At 41.9% G+C, this 23,013-nt stretch overlaps 1 protein-coding gene across 31 annotated transcripts in view; it reads right to left on the bottom strand.

Moving 5' to 3' along the window:
* The window catches only part of KDM4C (lysine demethylase 4C), a 437,490-nt gene that overhangs the window by 373,930 nt on the left and 40,547 nt on the right, over positions 1-23,013 (bottom strand). For all 31 annotated transcript variants that reach the window (XR_012159108.2, XM_073345318.2, XM_073345317.2 and 28 more), the window contains 2 exons: positions 8,635-8,810; positions 5,646-5,760 (listed from right to left, as the gene is read on the bottom strand). Coding sequence is in view for 30 of the 31 variants with exons in the window: in XM_073345318.2 (XP_073201419.1) it covers positions 5,646-5,760; positions 8,635-8,810 (291 nt within the window). In the remaining variant the exon portion in view is untranslated. The remainder of the gene's footprint in view (positions 1-5,645; positions 5,761-8,634; positions 8,811-23,013) is intronic.

Genomic DNA, 23,013 nt, shown 5'->3' with positions numbered 1-23,013 from the left:
TTCTCTCCCAACAATGCCAGACTCAACTCTCCTGATAAGAGGAAGCAGGGTGATGTAACGAATAGGGAGGGTGTTGGACTTTTTATGGTATCCCAAGATTTAATTTTATTGGATTGGGCCAAAAAAGAGAGCCAACTTTCAGTTTCATTTATGAACCCACTAACATCATGTTTACAGAGCTACTGTAATACCCTTAGCATCGCCTAAACCATTAATAAAAGTTTATGTCTCAGTCTCCTTGAAATAATTACAGTAAATCATAACAAAAGGCCCCTTAAAATGTAGCCTTTGAAACAAATATTTTAACTGTTTACAATCCCTAAATTGTGACAGCCTGTATATTAAGGTTTAGATTACCTTAATAAATAAATACACACACCTGCTGGAAGTATGTTCTACCATGAGCCAATCAGTGATGCTCTGCCCCAGTCTTTCATCTACCTTTCTGTTCTTGTTTTAGACATTTCTTTCTGTCCCACCCTCTAATAATTGGTAAAGCACTTGTGACAGTCGTGACAGCCAATCACAGAGTATAAATATTTAGCTAATTTAATCCCAGGAAAGGCATGATTGGTGATGTTGATTCCCTCTCTCCCATGCTTCTTTTTCCCCATAGGTGTGTCCACAGTAGAAAATGTCTTATTCAATTTTCAGTAACACTGCAACTAGCCACATTGGTGCTATTTATTAATTATTAACAGTGTAAACTCTTGTGTAGACTAGACAAGCATTTTTATCAAGGTCAGATGACATGGTGGCCACAGAAAAACAGAACCTTGAACTCTTGTCTATGAAATGTAAAAAAGTTTCCCAATTCACCTATAAAAGTACAGACAGTGGTGACCTTAACATAAATACAGTCCTTGTAATCTATCCCTTAGTGGAATGCCTCCCTAAATTATTTCTTGAGTCAACTGGGTTGTCCTTATCTTACAAAGTCCTGTAATTAAATATAAAAACAATAAAAGATGTGTACAGTATGGCATAATACTTCGACCTAACACTAAGCCGTCTATGTTGAATTTCTTTTCTATAAACCCACAGTGTGTTTTCATAACAGTTACTACTTTAGGATATTTCCTAATTTATAAATAATTTAATCTGTGAACAAAACAGAGACAGTTAACCATGAAATACAACGCTATAAATACATTCAAGGGGTTCTGGTAACATAATAAATCACGAGAGCAAAGTTTGCTTCCTTTAGGTTGGTTGCAAGAACTCAAAAAATGTGTTTATCGCTTTGTTCCCTTTCCTATTTTTTATTCCATGTAACACAGATTTTACAGTTGTGTCCCTTATTCTAAACCCTCATTATCCTTTGAGTTAAAAAGGAAAAAAAAACACCACTTGTTAATACACTGTAATGTCATTTCAATTGTTCTCTCCCATAACACCAGCAAGGTCTTGGATTTCAGAAATACAACAAATTGCCAGTTTTTAATTAATTTTTAAAAGTTAAAATTAGGGGTGTACATGGCTTCAGAGATAGCTTTGCTAATAGAAAATGAAAGTCATTGTGCAAAACAGACAAATCCTATTCAGAACCAGACAGCAAGATGGCAACTGTTTTTATTTTTTTGTTTTATAAACAAAAGAGCAAAGAGCTGCATTGCTGCAGCTTTTGCCATTAATTTTGAAGATCGGAGTGCATGCTTACAGGGCACGGAAACATCAGTAAAGCAGAGATGCAACACTAAATCCATGAATTAATATGTGCCTTCAGCTGGCTTTTTTTTTTTAATGGAAATGCTTTGAGATATTTGCCTTATTGTTTTACGGTAAATTCAATGCTTGCAGCACATTGTCTGCAATAGTTTCCCTAACTTTACAAAATACAAACATTTGTTTCCATTATCACAAATAGTTTGTTATGAGAAATTAATTGTACCTTCCCCTTTCTTTCACTGTTTGCCCACAATTGTAGGTAGGGGTACTACATCCATTCTTTCTGCATAAATAAAAATCTCTGAAATGGACAAACACGCAAAAGCAACCTCTAGATTTTAAATCTAGTCAAGAGGTTTCTCCCCTAGGTCGGCCTTCAGCACATTAGTTGCCCAAGAGCACCATCTGGCGGACAAAGAGTAATTTGGGAAATAAAAGTTCTGTCTAAAAAAATAATTTCCATTTTTATCAATGTTTCCCCAGCTTTTCTTGTTGGAACCTCCTCCCAGCAATGACTTGGTGCCAGGCATCACCTCTCACTTTCCTCCATATCCCCTTGTCCTGGCATGGATGCCCCATTACACCATGTGTCAGCCCCCCCCCCCCCCCCCGTCTATTCCTTCAACCACTACTCCTCCCCCTGCTTTTTTTTTTTTTAAATGGAATTCTTTTATTCCACAGGCTACTATTTTACTTCTTTTCCTCCCTGGCCATTTGTCCCCACTTCTAATCATCTCCCAGTTTACTATCTTCACACTACCAGTCTCCACCAATTCTATTTCTGTGTTTTCATAATTCTCATCTCCTCCTTGGTCTTCTGGCCTCTCCCCTTGTATTCACTTGTTGCAGTGTCATGAAAACACAACTCATTGGGACAGGAAATCTTTGTCCACGTGTCTCGACCAAAGCTGAGAGGTGGTACAGGTTCCAGAAACTCTTTTCCCTTCTGTACCTCTCCCTTAGACATGATGGGGTTCATTTCAGTCTGGAGATGCTTGTGTGATGTTACCCATGTGACAGCTATTTTAACGATATCCAGATTTATTAAAACCACAGAGAAAATGGAATTAAAAACAAAAAAAATGGTTCATGTAATAGATTCACACTTCTCAAAGAAAAACTAGAGAAATCGTTCCCAGTTTAAGTTAGAGATGAAAATAAGAAAAGTGAAAGCTTCTAACTTTTGAAAGCAATCCTTTCTCTCTGCCCCCTTTTGGTCAGATTGTCTGCATCTCTTGCTGTCCAGAGAACAACAAACACTTTGTGTGTCTAGAGAGCTCTCTTATCAAATCCTCCCCGATCCAGTGCTGCTACCCTAACTTTCAAAACCAGTTTTCTCCAGTTACATGCATACATAATAGGGTTTACATGCACTGCTTTCTCCATGAGATGGACCACTGGGGATACAAATATCTTTCACTGATGATGAATAGCTTTCAAAGACTCAACTACTTAGTTCAGATACCGACTTTCAGACCACCTTGGCTGGTTGTATTCTAATTTTGGTCAGGGCTCGATTAAACTCCCTTAAGCAATTTGTTTTTTGACAAACCCTCTGTCACATAGCCTGTCTACACTTCCCGGAGGACCAATATTGTGGCGATCGATGCATCGGCGGTCAATTTAGTGGGTCTAGTGAAGACCCGCTAAATTAGGGATTCTCAAACTTGGGATTGGGACCTCTCAGGGGGTCATAAGGTTATTACTTGGGGGGTTGCAAGCTGTCAGCCTCCATCCTAAACCCCACTTTTCCTTCAGCATTTATAATGGTGTTAATATGTTTTTAATTTATATGGGGGGCGGGTCGCACTCAGAGGCTTGCTATGTGAAAGCGGTCACCAGTACAAAAGTTTGAGAACCACTACGCTAAATCGACCACCAATCACTCTCCCGTCGACTCCTGTGCTCCACCTGATTGAAAAGAGTAAGGGGAGTCAATGGGAGAGCATCTCCTGTCGACACCGCATAGTGTGGACCCCGCCGTAAGTAGATTTAAACTACGTCAATTTGAGTTACGCTATTCACGTAACTCAAATTGCGTAGCTGAGATTGACTTTTCCCTTTAGTGTAGACAAGGCCCAAGTTACACACTACTTCTCCTAGTGATTACAAAGACAGCAGAGAGCATGGCAAGAAGTACTAAGCAGAACCACCAAAAAGGAGAGAGAACACAGAACAGTTTCCCGGAAGCTCCCCACATGGCATACAAGAAAGACCAGGGTTCCACCCCTCTCTCAGAGCAGACCTTTATGAAGGAAGGATTCATCCAGTAAATTGGAGAAGTGCATGTATTCTTACAAAGATAAGTTTGCTTCTCCTTTCTTGACGGTCTCATTGCTTAACTACTCCCTTAGGATATTTTGCAGTTTCTTGGATGGTTCTCTAAGTAGCAAAATTGATTCCGATAGATATTTCACATTTCTCTGACTGTACAATGAGAGCTGTACTAACAGTCACTTGTTACCCATAGTCACCTGTGTCAACAACCAGCAAAATCCTACTTCCTCTAGAAATTTCCTTTCTCCACTATTTCAAATCAGAAATAGGTAGTAACTCTAAGGGAACTTCTATGCAGCCAGAGACCTGTCCAGCTGTGTAAACAGTATTGCAACTAATCTACTAAGGTGAAGCAGTTGGAAAAATGAAGCTATTTCAAGACTGGGTTGTTTTTTTAATCCAAAGCTGAAGAATGTTAGTTAAAACTGTGTTTACTTTCCTCACAAGAGAAGCACAGAGGTAGGATAACACCTGAGGGGGTAAAAAGAAGGAACCTCAAGAACTGGAGAGGTCCAGAGGGTAGAATGATTCCTGAGGCCAGTAAGGGGATTGGTACGTAGCCATCTCGGAAGAGAATGATCCAACTCGTGCAGGTTCCTCAGACCTAGGGTCAATCGTAAACTTTCTAGGAAACTCACAAATCCAAAGGACTTTGGGGTGAACCTCTGATCCCATTCCAGATGAAATCAAAGTTGACCTTGACAGTCCTCAGATCCAAGCCCCTTCCTCAGACTAAGATTGCTTCTGAGTGACAAGGTGAGCGAATCCAAGCAGCTCAGAGTCAAGAAGAGAAAGACAGAAGAGGAATTAACAAGTCTAGAAGAATGAAGTATGAACTCATAATCATCCCAGGCCCACCAGGTCTAAAGCACCACACTCATCTCAGAACTCAAAGTCAAGGGGCAACAAACCAACAACAGAATCACTACAGGAAATAATTTTCTTTCGCACTGATGTGGAGAAGGACTAGTTCAGGTGAGTTCTTATACCTCCTCACAGAGAAGGAGTTTCAGGTAGCACTCATATCTGAAGATGGCAGAACACCTTTGCAGGGAATGTCCATCTTCACAACATATCAGACATTCAAATACCACAGCGATAGGGGGCATACAACATCAGAGTGCCGGCCTGCCCTAGACACCTCCCCACCGCATGATGTGCGCCACTTACAACCTGATTTTTTTTCTCCCAATCTGGCAGGCTATCAATGAGGGTAGACTTTGATTTGAATGCCCGCAATCCCACTCACTGGGAATCAACAGGGTAGAACCAACAACAAAAAGCGCTGAGGGGGCTGGAAATGTGTAACGGAGCTGAAAAGTGCACAAATAAACAAAAATAGGACTATACTTTTTAAAGATTGTAACTAGACAAACTAGTTTATCCAAAAAAAAAAAAAAAAAGAAAGAAAGCTGCTGCAGCAAGGCCTTGCAGACACCAGACATGCTTAGCGAAGGGTTGTTGAGCCCATGAGACCATATACCCCTCTATCAGTGTTCAGATTCATAAGGGGGCACACTTCTTCCCAAGAGTGTCTAAAGCACATCATACTAAGGGCATGCGCAACTCAACAGTGGGGCTCTTGAGAGACAATTTTCAAGAGATACCTGGTTCTCAGCTGCAATACAAGAGTGCAACATTAACTAACCTTTTGGTCAGGGTTGGGGAGGGGGTAATGACATGTATAAAACTACACATACTTCATCATAAATGCTCCCATTGATATCTGCTCCATAGATCGGTGCCACAAAGGTTAAATTCTTCCAGTATTTACGCTCCAGATCTTCATAATCTATATACCTTGGAGTGCAGTATCTGCAGAGGGAGAATGAAATTAAAGGCAATATTTCAGAGGATCTTAATTGACAAGTTGTCCTTTCACTTTCATGGTTTTGATGTCTCCCAACATCCACGTTCATGATGTGCTTTATATTTGATTTTGCAGACCAAGTACTTTTAGACAAATATATCAGTTTAACACTCTTTAGTCCTTTCTCATATTCAACAGTCCTAAACCTATAGGTTTCATAGTAGCAATGCTTTCAAAGTAACACTGGGTAATTTCTTTCTCAGTATTTATGTCGCTATTAGTCCTGTGCCACCCAGATCATTTCTTCCTGTCTCAACAGATGGAAGGACCGTCTACTGCCTGTTCTGAGTTTTAGGCCGTTAAGCGTGATTGTTGTCACCCAAGGCACTTGAAAGAGCCAATACACTACTAGTTGGTAGTCCTCACAGTCTCTCTTCACCACCCCATCCTCCATTTTAGCCTACCACATTTCTTGGGCTGGTGAAGAGGCACTACTGTTAATAAACAATATGGTCACCAGTTCCTACCTTTGTACTGCAGGAGCAGAGACACCAAGGAGTGTGCACACATCTGCTGGTCCTAGCAGAAGTGGGTCCTGCAGATTATCCCCAACAGGTCCAAAAGGCAAGTGTTCTGCCATTTAGTATCCCTGGCCAGAAGCAAGGGGAGGAATCCCAATGCTCCTGTGGACCTTGCTTTCCTTTCTCCCTCTCCCAGATAAAGCTTTTTTGGGAGAAGTGGACCAGTTCTTCCAGTTGTCAGAAATCTTTGGAGGATCTTGTCTTCATCCCTTTGGTTGTCCCAGATGCATGAGGCATTTTAACATCCTTTTCTGTGGCCTGGGAGGATTCTTCTAACTTCCCATAGAGGGAGCATGCCTCTATTGCTATTGCCATGCAGACTACTCTGCCAAACCTTTTCCTCAGGGTATCTGGCCACAGTACTCCCTTATTTAGAAAGTCTTTAGGAAGGGAAAATTGCTTCCATAAATGCAACAACTTGGGAGAGGGGAGAGAGTTTCAGATCAACTCTGCAAGCTCTTTCTGTTCAGACTGCTTGGAAGAAAACTTGGAAGTACAAGAAGCAGGAGGTCATGCAGCTGACACAGCCTCTATTAAGAAGGATGGAGGAAGAGCCTCATGGTGGTCAGCAAACAGGAGTTGGACCCCAGCAATCTATGAGTAACCAGAACTACAGACCAGGGCTTCTCTTAAATGCTGTTTATCACTCAGACTAGAGCCCTTCAGCCATGTTAAGATGACACCAATGTTCAGGGTATGCTCATTTGGGTATCCCAAATGAAGGGGAAAGCAATTTAGTGTCACAGAGATATGCCCATAGAAAGGAAGCTGGCCTCCACAGAAACCTGACTTCTTTGAAGAGAGGGAAAATCTTCTTTAAAGAAAGCTTAGGAGCTTCTGCTATTACATTGTTTAAGAAGAATGGAACAACCTAAGAGGCTTTTTAAGTACTCCTAACTCATATAACCTTATTAAATATAACATAGCAATATGATTTTATAGGTAGCGGGATAAAACAATTGTAACTACAAATATTTCTGAAATATTTTCTATTATGGTGTGTGCAGAATTATGGTTCTATTGGCACTCGTGGGATATCCTATGTAAGTGCATGGTTACTCATTATTTCATAGGGTGACCAGACAGCAAGTGTGAAAAATCAGGATGGGGGCGGGGGATAACAGGCGCCTATATAAGACAAAGCCCCAAATATCGGGACTGTCCCTAAAAATCAGGACATCTGGTCACCTTATTATTTCACCACTTGTGAGTAAAAGAAAGAATCCAAACTATGTCTATAAGACCTTTATACGACTACATGGCATTTTATATTCTATAATTTTTATATTGTATTTTTATATTGTATTGTATTGTATATTGTATATTATTATATAAATTTTATATTTTATATTGTTTATATTATATTGTTATATTTTATATCCCCCTATGCAGATGTGAGGACATAAAACAAATGATCATAGCAATCTAAACAGATGTCATTATCAGCAGGATTTAAAGTACTGGATCATAAGGGGTCATAGACACAGGAAATTAAATTTCTAAAAAGTGAACCAGTTGCAGAGGTGCACTCTTTTAGTATCACCTTGGAGGAAAAGCCTTCTAGTTGGCTACTTTACCCACTTGTCTGCCTCCTGGGGAGAAGCAGCCAAACAGGGATGCTGCAAGAGGCAGACAGTTATTTCCCTTCCCCTCAAGAGCCCGCACCATTCATGGCGGTGGGGGAGGAGTGAGCAGAAAGATCGCACCCACTCAGAGCAGTTCACGGAGGGCAGTTCCACTCCCTCTTTCCCCACCCTCATAAGACCAATAAGACAGCTCCTCTGCTCCTTCCCCCTCTGCTCTCCCTCCGTGCAGCAGCAGTATCCGGCCTGGGAAGGCAGGGAAGGGTCTCCGTTGCAGTCTCCCTTCCCTTAGGCCTGTGGGAGGGGCTGAAGAATTCCAGGTGCTGCAAGAGGAGCAAAGGTGAGGCAGGGGGCAGAACTGATGTGGGCACTAAAGGGGATAGTAGAAATATGGGGGTAAAATTGACTTGGGGCATGGTGGGGGCAGAATTGCTGGCAGAAATGGGACAGAACAGATGTGAGGAGTGGGAGAAAAACTGATGTGAGGACAGGGGGATGCACAGATGTTGAGGTGATGACAGACTCAACATTTTTTTCAGACCACTCTAAGCACTGAGTAGTGCCTTCTACCAACTCCCAGAAGAGGGACAAGGATGGCCTTCAGTAAGTAAGCGAAAACATAAAAATTACCTGGTGCCTAAAAAGGTAAAAAAATCACAGTGAGGGGAAAAGTTTACACATTCTCCTTTCCAAACAGAATACTGAATATACATACTTGTCACTGTTGGCCAGTTGCCTGAACTCTTTCACAGTCATTGGCTTTTTCTGAATGTTGTATTGAGTGAAAAGCCCTGACTGACCAGTGACCATCTGCTGAATTGGAGCTGGAATCACTAAATCATCAATGTCGTTGTAATGTTTTCTCGGCTTCCACTCCGTGGGTGGGATCACCTGAAAAGTCAGAGCAGCAATACACAAATCAGCATAGCTACTGCTGATGTCAAAAATACTTTTGAAGTGGATGAAGAAACAAGTAAATCTAATACAGAAAACTTAGCAGATCTGACCGAAAGATTTAAAGATTTAATTAAGTTAAAAAAATCTTGTTGTCCATGAACATTGTGTACCATCTAATTTAAACATAACCTCTTCAATATTTTTTAAAACTAAATAAAAGTAAAGAGTTATTTGCTGAATGCCTCTCTCTATTTTCCTATCTGGGTTATTCAGTAAATCTTACAAAGTCTGATCTATACACAATTTTTATTCCAATTTAAACTATTTCATTTAGGGGCATGATTTTTTTTAAACCAAATTTGTTAAATTGGTACAACCCCTCATGTGGATGCAGATATATTGGGCTGTCTTAAACAGAGTTTATTCCCATAAATTTATGTAATAAAACTAAGTACAAAAACTGTGTGTATACAAGCTCCAATTGATCGTAAAGTTTTGGGTTTTTTTCGTTTCAGGTTCCCCTGATTCACACCATCTGATTCCAAGTTCTGCTATGACTCTCAAGCATGCACCATGCTATTCACAGCCATCAGGAATTTTACAGAAACTGGAGTTCACCCAAATGGTCTCATTCAAGTTTCTTCTTTTAGGGTATTAGGTAGTTTTGAAAAGATGTTTTATATATTATTACATCCCAAATGGAAATCTCTCTACATTCCAAATATTGTCTATTTATCTTTTAATTCACTATTTTGCCAACAAGACATTTTTTAAAACACTGCAATACCTATTGTTTATGTAGAATTCTTTATATGTAAACTTCATATATTTGTATTATTATTATTTAAAGACTGAAGACATTTCCTCCTCTTTTCCCTCACTTTTAGTTTTGTCTTTTTATATGCTACAAACATTGGAAGTATTTGTTTAGTTTTTGTAAGCAGCACACAGCAAGTATGGCATTGTTCGTTATTTCTATATATGTGCATTAGCATCAGCTAACAAAAATCTTGGATGAGTTTATAAGAGTTAATCTGTATTCCCTCTGATAGCAGGCTGTTTCTTCAAAATGCAAACATTTTAGGGTTATATATAAAAGTGGCTATTGCATTTTTGTTTATCTTTAAAACACCTTAGTGAGAGTATGGAATTTTAGAATGCATTTGAGACCTGAAGATCATTCATTGTCTCCAGATAACAACATGGTCAAATTTTAAACCTAACCCACTTGAACTATACAAACCTAGAACATGTAGGAAATACAAATTTAGACAATCAAAGAAAATGTTTTTAGCAGATAACCATTTCCTGTTAAAGGCATAGTTAATATTTCTAATTAAAATGTAATAGTTTAATCCTGCACTTCCTACATGGTTAAAACTCACATTTTCTTTTCTTTTTTTTTTAATTAATTATTATTATCATCATCATCATCTTTCATGTGACCTTTGGCCATCTAGGGACTGCAACATTGGGCCCAATGTTTCCTCTTCTTAAAGAAACAAGAGTGTTCAACTGTCTAGTCTTGTAGTTTCCATTAATGTTTTCACACAAGTCTTAACAAGTTACATGCACAAAATACACAAAACACTGTTTTTGAAGCAGAGAAGCCGTGCATTCAAAATGTATGCATAAAAATCAAGTACGTGCATAGAGATTTCCATTTTCATTACTATTAGGCATGAACTTGTAGGTTTGGCTCCACAACATGAATATTAAAAACCAGCATTTGCATTCTTTTGTTTAATTCAAGGTCAACAGTCTTTTGTTTTTAGCAATATGCAGCATGAAATATTTTTGTGAATAATATACAAAGTATCCTCCTTCAGCAAACTGGAGCACATTTATTGTTTAATTGTATTACAGTGGTGCTTAGCGAGCCCACCTGAGATTGGGACCTCACTGTGCTATGCGCTCTCCCTGTAGTGAGAGAGTCCCTGCTCTGAAGACTATCATCTAAATAGACATGACCGACAAAAGTTAGAGACAGGGAACAGAGACAAAAATTAAGTGACTTGCCTGAGATAAGTAGTTCAATGGCAGACCTGAGGACAGAACCTAAAAGTCTCTTGATTCTCAGTAAAGTACCCTTTCCACTAGGTCATACAGCCTGCCTCCCCCCCAATCACAGCCCAAGAGCCTGTGGCCACAAGAAAAGGCTTTGGTGGCCGCATTTGAGAAACACTGGACTAAAACCAAGACAGTGCAACATTCAGGCTTTATTCCTCCTTCAGTATGTACTGTGCTCTCTCATCTAGCACTTCCTGAAAGCAGAGTTCTCATTCCTATATATAATTACAGTATGGCTCTCCTTTTTTGGGTAGCTATCTATCGTAACAGAGGTATACATTTAAGACTACATACTCCCCTCAATCTCCCATTGATTTTAACAATCAGTTTGCAAAAAGATCAAAGGTAGAATATGGCCTTTATTTAGTAATTAAACTTTTAGTTATTGTGTATTATTTCCTCACGAACTTATCACATTCAGCATCACTCACTGGAAAAAACAGGCTCACTGTTAGGATCATCACACTATCAGGCCTTTGTGTCTCTTCTTTTCACAGTTTCTCTCCCCCTCCCCTACCTTTTTCTCTCTCCTCCTTTAATCCCTCTGCATTTTCTTCCCTAAAGCAACTCACAGCTCCCCCTCTCTGTGAGCATCACTACCCTCCACTTCCTCATCGCATCTGATAAAATGATGAGCAATAATACAGTGCTGACATTTAAAGTGAAACATGCCGGATGTTTCATTAGACTGTCAGGAGATCCAGAAATAGAACACCTGCATAAGTGGGTCAAGGCAAAGGACCAAAAGTCCACGATAGAGGAGAAAGAAATCCAGAGGGAGAATGCCTTTGAAAAAATTCTGTGAGTGGTTGAAAAACAGAAGCATGCTGGTCTACAGCATTTGTTAGGGGCCACAAGTACAAACGTGCAGGCTTTGGTATATGTGGGAGAAAAAAAAATTGATTTCAGTAAGGAGCACGCTTGATTCTGAAGTGTATGCTTGGACTAGAGTCTGCTCTCTAAGGAACAGAAAGTCCTTACGCCTGCTATGTTCTGGTAAAAGTCCAGTTTTACTGAACATGACTGAAGCAGCAAAAAGGTGGGATGTTACAAAGAGGAGATAGCTCTCCTCTTTGTTATTATGTTATAATATAATAACATTATAGTTATTATGATGTTTGATGTGATGTTATTTGTTAAGGCCAAAAAGGAGTTCTCCTCGTGATTAAGAATATTCTGTACAGCTTTCCCAAGAAATGGGCAAGACTATATGGGGCAGGTATGTTACAGGGTGTGCTGCCCCATTAGTGGGAGCTGTGCCTAATTACCTGACTCTCAGGCGATGGGTTTGAGCTTGGATTGATGGTAGGGTCAGGTGACTGGACATTGCATAAGGGTAGCTGAGGTTGGCTATCTATAAGCGGGAGTCTTCTCCCCCAAAGAGAGGAAAATCATGGGATGGCTCTCTGGAGAGGGCCTGATGTCCTGATAAAAGGGTAAAGAGGAGGGAGAAAAAAGTAAGCCCCACCTGCAGGAGATCCAGAAAAGAGACAGAGTCAGAGAGGATGGGGTGTGGCATTGACTTTACTTAGCAGCCAGAGAAAAAGGCTTTGCTGGAGCTGTGTGCAGAGAGGGGGATGAGCAAAACTCTGAAGTGGGAATTAGGAGCTCAGGAGAGGCAAAATGGATTGGTGAGCCTGGAGAAGAAGGCGAGGCGATTGTGTCTTTGAGTTCAACTGTTCGTTTATGTTAACGAACCGGACTCCAAAAAGGGAGAGTAATTCGAAAGCATAAGAGTTGGGGAGTTTTCTTTTCCTGGGGAAAAAAGGAAGGAAGGAAACTGAGGCAGCAGTAGGATCTCACTGGATAAGGTAAGAGCCTATTTTAGGGGATGGGGAAGAACAAGCGGATTGTCTCTCATGCTGCTGTCGCTCCTCTTCCTCCCTGCATCTGACTCTACATGAAGCCCTCGCGGCATCCAGCAGCCATTCTGCTGTGGTTGCTGGCCTGCCCTAGAAGGGAGATATAGTCAAAAAAATTGTTCCTAAGATACTGTGGGTCTGATCAATCACTACCTCTTGGTAGTGGGAAGGATTTTTCCCTTGGGGGCAAGAATGACCAGGCATCTGGGATGGGGAGGGGAATTCACATTCATCATAGCATCCCATTCCCGGAGGTGCAGTTTTGAGTTAATAAGAGTAAGAACAGGAAGTTACAGCTGTATATATGTAAGTGGATTGTAATGATAAGTGCAAGGTATATGGGGCGAGTTGAACAGGTAGTTCCTCTACATAGTAGACAGTCACACCCGCAAAGGGTAGTTTGCTTACAGATGGTCCTAGCACATCACTTAACTCTCATTAGAGGCTCCAAGTAGCTGCATGAGTACCACAGGGCCAGACCTCAGGACTTGGCCTCAGCTGGCATGCAAAATCTAGTGAGGATAGCTAGTGGCAGCAACCACAAGTGAAGGGTACATCTGGCTCTCTGAGTAGACAGAGGCAGCGGGGCCAAATGTGAGTGGAGCTACGGCCTTGTGTGGCAGTCACAACATCACTCAGCTTGGGAAAACTCTCAAATAGGTGAGTCTAGAGCAAACCGCCTCTTTGAACTCCCCTTCTCTGGATGACCCTGCATGAAAGAAATGTTCTGCTTCAACCAGCAGAGGGCTTTGGAGGTCAAAGCAGGACAGTCAAACTTGGGACTGCTGGGAAGCCTGGAGTTGTTACTTGCAGTGTTCCCAAAAAATCCTTTGATTTTTATAAGCTGGTGTTACAATTAGTGGTAGCAGCTTCAAGATGGCAAAAACACGTTTGCCTAAAGTTTCTTCTCAGTGGTCATGCAGATGAAACTGGAATCTGTGAGTACTTGATAGACTTTGAGCTGCTGCTCTCTGTGAATGAGTGGACTGATGAGAAAGCATCACAGAACATAGCAGTGTTTTTGAATGATGATGCCAAAGCTTTTTACCAGAAGCTTCCCAGTGTGAATCATGGATCTTACAGACAATTACACAAATACTTATATGACTTCTAGGAGAGATCTGTTTTTGAAATACTGGAGGGAATGACAAGATTGGAGTAAGAGGAAGGGGAACCCCTGCATACTTTATTTGCATTGAGGAGCCTGTTTAATAGGCTTTCCCTGCCCCCTCACAGTCTGAGAGATAGCTTGAGTAAAGCAGAACCATCCGCAGTGAATCTGGAACTGGCAAAGCAGAGAGGGACCTATGTCCAGTGACAGAACATGAGAGAATCCTGTGTGAAAAGTCAGTTTATAAACAGAGGAACTTCATAACCCGCTGGTGAAGGAAGATAACATACTGGATAAATGTATGGACCAGATTATGTGCAGAGTTACAAATGTGGAAGCAGAAGCTGGGATCTCCTTAAAGGTATCAGCTATTAATTCTCAGACCCAGGGTGATTCCTTTATAACAAAGGCTATGCTTCAAGAAATGCTTGCTAGTGAAGTTGCTAAAAACTTAGAGTCCTAGTGCAAGATATTTGCAGAAGTTCCATGAGTCAAATAAGAGCAACAGTCTCCCAAGTAGTTCGCATAGGACATTTGCGGGTAATGAGGAGGCAAAGCTCATGGGAGACAGAATTGCCCAAGCAGAGGGAAGCCACACCAGGGAAACCAGAAGTTGCTGACAGAAGCATCCATAGAAGACAATGGAAGGAAGTAATTAAAACAGCTATTCTTACAGTATGCTGGTGGGTTCTCCAAGAATAATGGGAGGCTTGGGAGATATGATCAGATTAAGGAAGGGACTGTTCCTTTGAGGCAAATCCTAAAGAATGCTAAATTGCATGCCGGAGGATGTCCTGCTTGGACCATCTATATCACCTTGAGATCCCCAATTATAATCATGAAAAAGCCCAATGGAGACTTAAGAATATGTATTGAATACAAGAGACATAACTAAAGAGTTCAAGATCGCTACCCACTTCTCCACATAGCAGACACTGTGAGTACTGGAATGTCTGGTTATTGTGGAGGCCATTTGGGCCAATCATCCATATTTACTAGGTTCAGAATTCATATAGTACACCATAAACATGGAAAGAAATATATGGCTGTGGATGCTCAAAGCTGGATGAGGACAGTGAGAACAGACTCAGACTGATTGTGTGATGACATCTGGCAAGAACAGTCTAAGGACCCTGAGTTATTCTGGTGTGCTAAAAGATCTACCAAATGAGATGCAGACTGGAGAGGTTCAAAGCAATTCAGGAACAATTATCCATTGATCCAGCTACCCATTTGCTGGTGTATGATTTTCCAGGTCTGTCAGGGTTGTCTTGTCAGCAAGCTTGCAGAGAGCAGTACTGGAGTGTCTTCACGACATCAAAGCAGCAGGCTGCCTGGGGTGTGAAAAGACTCTGAACCAGGTATTCGACAGATTTTTTTTTTTTTTTGGCTGCAGATGTTAAGGATTTGGTACTTTCCTGGCTTACCTGTGACAGGCAAGCATCGGCAAGGAGAGGCAGAATTCCTTTTAGGGGATATGCCCCAATCTAGTAAGCCCTGGGAATTCATAATGATGGTCTTAGAAGGACCACAACCAGAAACACCAGTTGAAATTGATATTTGCTGATAGCGTATGACACCATGTAAAAGTATGTGGTGGCAGAGCCACTAAAAGATAAAAGGCCTGAGGCAGTCACAACTGCATTAATAAAACACATAATGTTTCAGATTGCCTGCTGTCCCCACCCCAACCCGTCAGCTGCCTTTCAATGATCAGGGAAGGCATTTCAATCACTGTTATTACATGAGGTTTGCTGACAACTCCAGATAACATACCTAAAGTGAGGTCTGGTGTTGCCTGCCCTGCAGGTAATGGAAGAATGGAGAGAGTAAACAGCACCATTGGTTCCATGCTCATACTCTTACTGAAGACCAATGAGAGTAGGATATACAGACACTTCTTGTCTTTGCATACACCACCAGCTGACACTCAGCTATTCACCACTCTCTCTCTCAGATTATTTTTGGACTCGCAAAACCATGCTTGCATATGACTTGATGTTCAGCAAGAAACAGCAAGGCCTCCTGCACCTACACAGGCAGAGTCTTATACCAGTGACTTGAGCACACAGCATTTCAGAAGGTGGAGGAATGGATAAGCCAGAAGGAAGGTGCCAGGAAAAAGTTCCCAAATGCCCATCCAGGAAGAAAAAACATGTGGCTATGCACCAGGAAAAATCAGCCAGGAAAAAAGCCCCTCAAATGTCCTCCTTTTCAGGACAATCTTACACAATACTTAAGAAAATAAACAGTTTATCCTCGCTGATACACAATGTGAAAGCTTACCCCTTTGTAGTACACGGAGAATTGAGGCAGAATTTATTGAAAGAAAGGGGAGGGCAAACACTGAGGTTATTCAACAACCTCAGAGGAGGATTTAGAAATTCACCAGCAGATTTCTATAACTTGTAATGGGAAACTGGTTGTGGAGGAGTAGGTCCTCACGACTTCACCACATTGCAGTCTTCAAAGGACTATCTACACCCACCAGATATGCCTAACCTGGAGAACATGAACCCTATACTTGCTGATAATCTCTAGATTAATTTACAAGTGGCATCTCCATGACTGAATACAGGACTCAAGGAGGCAGCCTAACAGGGAGACCTGTCAGGATGGCAGACTACCTGGATTCCTAGGAGTTACAATGATGATAAAATTTTAGTTGTTGTTTTCAAACTCCTATTAAACCAAAAGAGGGAAAGTTGTCATGATCAGTGCAGACAGCACCTTCACCAACAGATGGTGCTGAATCTTTATTTTATTGTGGTTATTTGTTCTGATATTATGTTAACCTGGTTTGAGGGACCTAGAAGGAAGTTAAATACTGCTTGTGTGTGCTGATGTTCTTATTTGCAATATTCCAATAAATCCTTCAATTTCTATAAGCGAGTATTACAGGAGTTTGTAATTTTGTCACAATTTATGGCTAGAGCCTCAAAAGGGCCAGTTTGCAGGAATTAGAGAGACCTGGGAGGTGACTGATGGACCCTAATAGCCTACAGGAAGAAGGGGAGACCTTAAGTCTTCATATTCTCAAATATCCTTCAAGTGTACCTTTTATTCCTTCTTGTGGGGAAGGGTGAGAATATTTGAAAGTGGACTGCATCCTGGACGTTAAGCTGAAGGGGGCCAACCCTGAATATTGGTTATTCGGAAGGCTCTACCAAATTCATGGCCATAAAAAACATGTCATGGACCGTGAAATCTGGCCTTTTGTGTGCTTTTACCCTTACTATACAGATTTCACAGGGGAGACCAGTGTTTCTCAAACTGGGGGTCATGACTCAAAAGGGAGTTGCAGGAAGGTCGCAAGGTTATTTTAGGTTAATAGTATTGCCGTCCTTACTTCTGCACTGCTTTCAGAGCTGGGTGGCTGGAGAGCGGCAGCTGTTGGCCAGGAGCGACAGCTCTGAAGGCGGCGCCCCGCCAGCAGCAGCACAGATATAAGGATGGCCTGGTATGGTATTGCCACCCTTACTTCTGCACTGCCTTTAGAACTGGGCGGCCGGAGAGTGGCAGCTGCTGACTGAGGACCCAAGCTCTCCAGGCAGCAGCGCAGAAGTAAGGGTGGCAATACCATACCATGCCATCCTTATTTCTTCACTACTGCTGGCAGCAGCTCTGGAATGACATACAAAGAGAGATTTGAGGTGTGTTCAAAAAACTCTGGAGACTATCAGATGAACAAAGTTGAGCTGGAAAATGTATCCTTATAACTTACTTTAAATGGGGGAGAGAAGGCAAGAGAGTGCATGCCTGCATATGTGCGCAAGGGAGGAGTGACATGCAAGAGTGGAAAAGCCAGGGAACATAATGTACTTCCACTTCATCCTACGTGTATTGTTTTTTCTGTAAGTAAATTGCAGTAGGGTTGTCTTGCCAACAAACAATTGAGGTACAAACACACCCTTGGAACATTAAACTTCAAATGAACTAATTTACAGCGTGCAAATCACTGACTAGTGTTACCATCAGAGAAAATCCTACTCCCATGGGAGGCAACAAGAGTTTTTCCAATGACTTCAACAGAATCAAGATCAGACCCACCCCTCCCAAATACCATAATCTTTATATTAAGATTGCAGGACCGTTTCCATTCTAATCCATTCTTTACTCATATGCATAACGTTGTTAAACCACCCCTTTGGATCTGAAATTCTCTATGCTTAGTATCTGTTCCATTATTGAGCAAACTAATAATAATATCTAGCACTTGTATGGTTTCAGAGTAGCAGCCGTATTAGTCTGTATTCGAAAAAAGAAAAGGAGTACTTGTAGCATCTCTAAGGTGCCACAAGTACTCCTTTTCTTTTTAGCACTTGTACGGCACTCTTCATGAGTAGATCTCCAAATGCTTCACAATCTTTTTAATGTATTTATCCTCATAATACCTCTGTGAGGTACGGAAATATTATTATCCCCATTTTTACAGATAGGGAACTGGGGCACACAGATGGACTAAATGACTTGCCCAAAATCACACAGGAGCTGGGAAATTGAACAGGTCTCCCAAAGTCTAAGATAGTGCCCCAATCACTAAACCATCCTTTCTCTCAAAACAGTTCAAATATTTCTATGTGAAAAGAGAGTGAGGAAAAAAATGCACTTTCCCCCATAATAAAAAAAAAAATCTGACTTTTTGGAGCAGGGCTGTAAGTGGCTGAAGTTTGAAAATGGCACTTTGGCATGGAGACATTCCTTGCTGAGGGAAGGAATAAATGGCCTTCTGTGGAAGGGAACTGGTTTTGACTTGTATTTAAATAAATTTCAAAAGAGTCTTGCTTGACAATTTAGAAGTTTTAACAGCTTACACAGTGTGGGGGGGGGGGGGGGGTAGGGGGGGCCTGAAGCCTATCTGCTTCTCTCCCAATCCCTGCAAACAACTGTAGCTCTGAACCACAAACTGGCATTTAAATTAGATAGCAATATGGACTCCCTACCCATGTTCAATCTTTCTGTGTAATGACACTCTGCAACTACGCTTCATTACATCATGGCAAATAAGAGAAACAACGATGACAACTCAGTGCCCAACTCCTGCCCCTCCACCTTATTCATCATCTTTGTACCCACATATGCACTTTAGGCTAATGTAAAAACTAGAGGATACAGTATACACACACCCTCTAACCTGTACCATACTCTTCAAGATATTGATATTCTACCTGGATACCATTTATATGTTGATATAATGCTTTGGTACATTCAGAAGCTGGGGGAAAAAAAGCCAAGTCTTATTTTTAAATCATTATACACATTAAAAAAAGATTACATAGATTTTTTTTTAAATTATATTGCTGTGGGCCAAGCTCCTTCAACACCAAAACAGTGTTCACAGACAAGTTACAAATCTATGAAATAGGGCATCTTAATAAATACATTGACTGTCATTTGAGAATGAGTGACAGTCACAGCATGCTACATTTTACGGTATTTATGTAGTTTTTGCCTTCCAGACAAAGAGTGAATATTCAGATCAGATATATTTAATGTTGGTAAATAAAAGTGACACACTTGCAAACCACATCCTATTATTACTGAGTACATCAACTCACCAGCCAGAGCCACTGTGAGGATTTCAGTGTGCGCTCCCACAGTTAATTGTAACCATCACCATGTATGAGCTGTACACAGATGGTCTCTCTTGGAGCACCATCTTACCCAGCCAGCTAGGCCTGAACTACTATTTGGCTGCACCCAGAATCTATGAGTCCTTATACTCCCTTCTCTGGTACTCAGACTGGTACTGTCAATTTGTGAGGAGTTTTATTCATGAGCATGTTCTCATCAGTCCAGCCTCAGGCATATTGAGATTCCATGAGGGGGTATTCTTTCCTTATATGTCCTTGCTGCCCACAGGAGTTAACAGGTCACTGTGCTGGCCTCAGGGGCATCTTTCTTTGTTGGAGGTAGATTGGTCACAATATGGCACTAGAATCTCCCTGAGGAACCTGTTTCAGACGGCTGATGTATAGGACAGATGCTCGAGGAGAGCTCACCCTATCCCATTTTTCTCCCAGGGCTGCCCCTGACTGAGAAGGCAGCTTGGCACTCCTGGAGGGAACTTCTAAATGTGGTTCCTCACAAGCAGGTGTTACAGCTTAGTGTCCATATCTCATGCCTCCCTTTAATCAGTCAGATGGGACCTAAAACCCATCTTGAACAATATTAACATACAGGTGAGCTGGTCTATTTCCAGTTATGAATTTGTCAGTGCTCAGCTGATGCCTACAGCCTTGGCAAGATTTGAAACCTGGTTTACCAGTGTCAAAGATGCATTTCTTCATTGATATCTAAATAGTCTAGATAGCAGCTTTCTCTTGCTTGTTGTCCTTGGCCCATTCTTAGTCCTGGTTGTGATAGACTGACTGACTGCCCCATCAAATATAGTGCCAATATCAAAGCCCAGTGCTTGGGGACCACTGAGAGACTAGTGCTATCCCCTCACAGATGGCCAGAAATGCCATCTGGTCCAGATTCATCCACCAGTCCAAGGATGCTAGAACCTAAACAGATGCATGAACAAGCATGTCCAGAAGCTGTCTGTTTCGTCAACAGACAAACTTCAACCAGCTTTGTATTCATCTAAGATGAAGTCTGGCAGGCTGAATCACATATGTGTTGGATGCTGTGTGTCCCAACAGCCTCAAATTAACCCTCACTGCTGTCTTGAGGTTGGTTTTTAGTCTTGTGCAGAGGTTCAAAATGGACCAGAACTTTTCTTGAAGCAGGTAGGTTGTTGCAGTCATAAAATCAAGAATGGTCCCAATGAACTTGATTTTTTGCATTGGTGACAAAATCTACTGCTCTGTTTTATTTTTAGAGCCAGCTGAGCAAATAGGGTTGAGTCTGGTGGATGTGGTCCATCACCTGTTGGTTGAACTGGCCCCAAACCAGAAGCAAGAGACACCACCCTGAATTTTATCTTCCTGATAAAAGTGCTTAACTTCCTTAAGCCCAAGATACTCCCTCTGGGTATGATGAAATATCAGGAGTAGAACTCCCTTCTCCTGTGCAGTAAAGGGACCTCCTCTCTAGCTCCAAGATTTAAAAGATACTGTACCTCCTGAAGCAGTATGGTCTTAGGAAAGAAGTTTCTGAACAAGGACAGTGAAGATGGGTAGGGTAGGGCAAGGACTAGAGTTGAATGCTGCAACCCAGTTTCAGTGTCAAACTCACTGGACTATAGTTATGGAGACACTGAGGAAGTGGAACAGCTGGTTGCCAAAGAGGGGGCATGTGGCAGGGCAGGGGTAAAACCCCCTTTAAAGCCCTGCCAAAATGCTGGCTGCAGACAGCTCTCTGGTCAAAAGGCCAGGTAGAGAGACATGCCAGGGAGCCCAGCTGTAAGCCCTAATGAAGGCTAGCTCAGAGCAACAAGCTGGGCCGAGTGGGAACAGCTGGGCTAAAGACTGGGCGGGCCATAAAAGCCCTGGGAAAACTTCAGAGAGAGGGTGGCCTGGGAGGAGACAGGAGGGCTGTTTCTCTGTCTCCTTACCTACTGGAAGGAACCTCAAGGGCCAGAAGACCCTGGGAGGGGTCTGTGGTGTGATTGTTGTTGGGGGAATTGGGACTGCACAAGAACTCTGTAAATAAAAGACACAAAGGTGAAACCACTGAAGAAGGTGGTGGGACTCTTTATTATACCAGCCTAAACAAAGGGTGCAGGCATAAAAGTGGGAGTGCCGGCACAGACCCGGTAACAGGGCACAAGATGGAAAGATCCTCAACGATTGCCACTCTGCTCTTGACAAACCCATCAAAACTGCTGCTCTGAAGTACAGAGACCTGGATGGCAAGAACCCACAGAGGGTATAGGTGAAAACATCTCTTCGGAAACTCAGCAGCTGGTGCCATATATGTGCATTTGAGGCCTATAATGACTTCTTCTTGGGGTTGGGGGATATCCTCGGGAACAAAGTGTTGCTCTGGAGTCTTCAAGTGAGTGTAATGTCTCACCCATTTTGTCTGTGAATAAGTTGCAGCCCTTAAATGGCAAGTCTTCCACCATGTTTTGTGCCTCCCTTGAGATGCCAGACGCTGGTGGCAGAATAATTTACCACATAGTGATGACTGTTGCAATCAACCTGGAGCTGTATCCACCAAGTCAAGAGCTGCCATAAAGAAATGCCAACAACCAGGAGGCCCTCTATAACTAGGGAGTTAAACGCATTTCTCTAGTCCTGAGGAACCTTTTGTGAGAATTTTGCCCTGGAGTCCAAATTAATAAAGTCATATTTCAACAAGAGTGCCTGATAGTTCAAAATAAGCAAGGCCTCGTGCTTCAATCCGGTGATTTCTGTACATTAATGCAGTACTTAGGCACCTCCCAAGAACAAAAGAAAACTTCCCCACTGATAAGCTGGAAAAAGGGACCATGAGCTTGAGGCATTGCAGAGTGCTCAAACTTGTAATCACAGGCAGTGAGAGATGGATCAGTGTGGCCCTTCCCTTTTTGCCTTCAATTCAAGGCACAAGGATGTGCAGAGCACATGCGCCACCCCAATAGGTACTGCTAGCTGAAGGTCTCTGACTCGCATACTCTGGGTTCATGAAACCCGGAAGTAGAATATATATTTTGTGCACAATCATTTGAAAGAACACAAAATGACACAGCTTGCTCTTACTCTCTGTTCTTCCACCCTCTCCGCTCATTTCAATTATGTCAATCCTGTTTCTCAGGGCTCCCTCTGTTTTTCAACAGAGTATTTTAATGTTGAAAAGCACAGAACTCTCTCCATCCCTCAAAAAAGAGTTGGACAAGCAGGGAAAGATATTTTAATATGTCATATGTAGGATGGGACACCAGCATTTCCGACTGTGGCTCCAGAGTGAGATCCAAAGCCTGGATGGGAGTAAATTAGGCCAGGAAAGAATCTGGAAAGAAACAAAGAATTGATGCCTGGGACCATATTTCTTGTCACATAATGTGCTTGACTGATCAAAGCTCACAATCTCTCCATTATTATGGTAGGATGTTTTCTTAAATGCAGAACACCTGAACACAGGGGGGCACTACCATATTAAAATTAACAAAGGTTCTCAGTGTCATCACTCCCTTCCCTGAAGCGGTCGAAGAAATGAAAACGAGAGACCAGCCAGTCTGCTGCCTTTGGGAATTTCAGTGCAAAATTAAAAACAGTTAATATTG

Source organism: Lepidochelys kempii, chromosome 5, assembly GCF_965140285.1.
Source record: "Lepidochelys kempii isolate rLepKem1 chromosome 5, rLepKem1.hap1, whole genome shotgun sequence".
NCBI classification, from domain to species: Eukaryota; Metazoa; Chordata; order Testudines; family Cheloniidae; genus Lepidochelys; species Lepidochelys kempii.
This window is presented reverse-complemented; position numbering and strand designations above follow the sequence as displayed.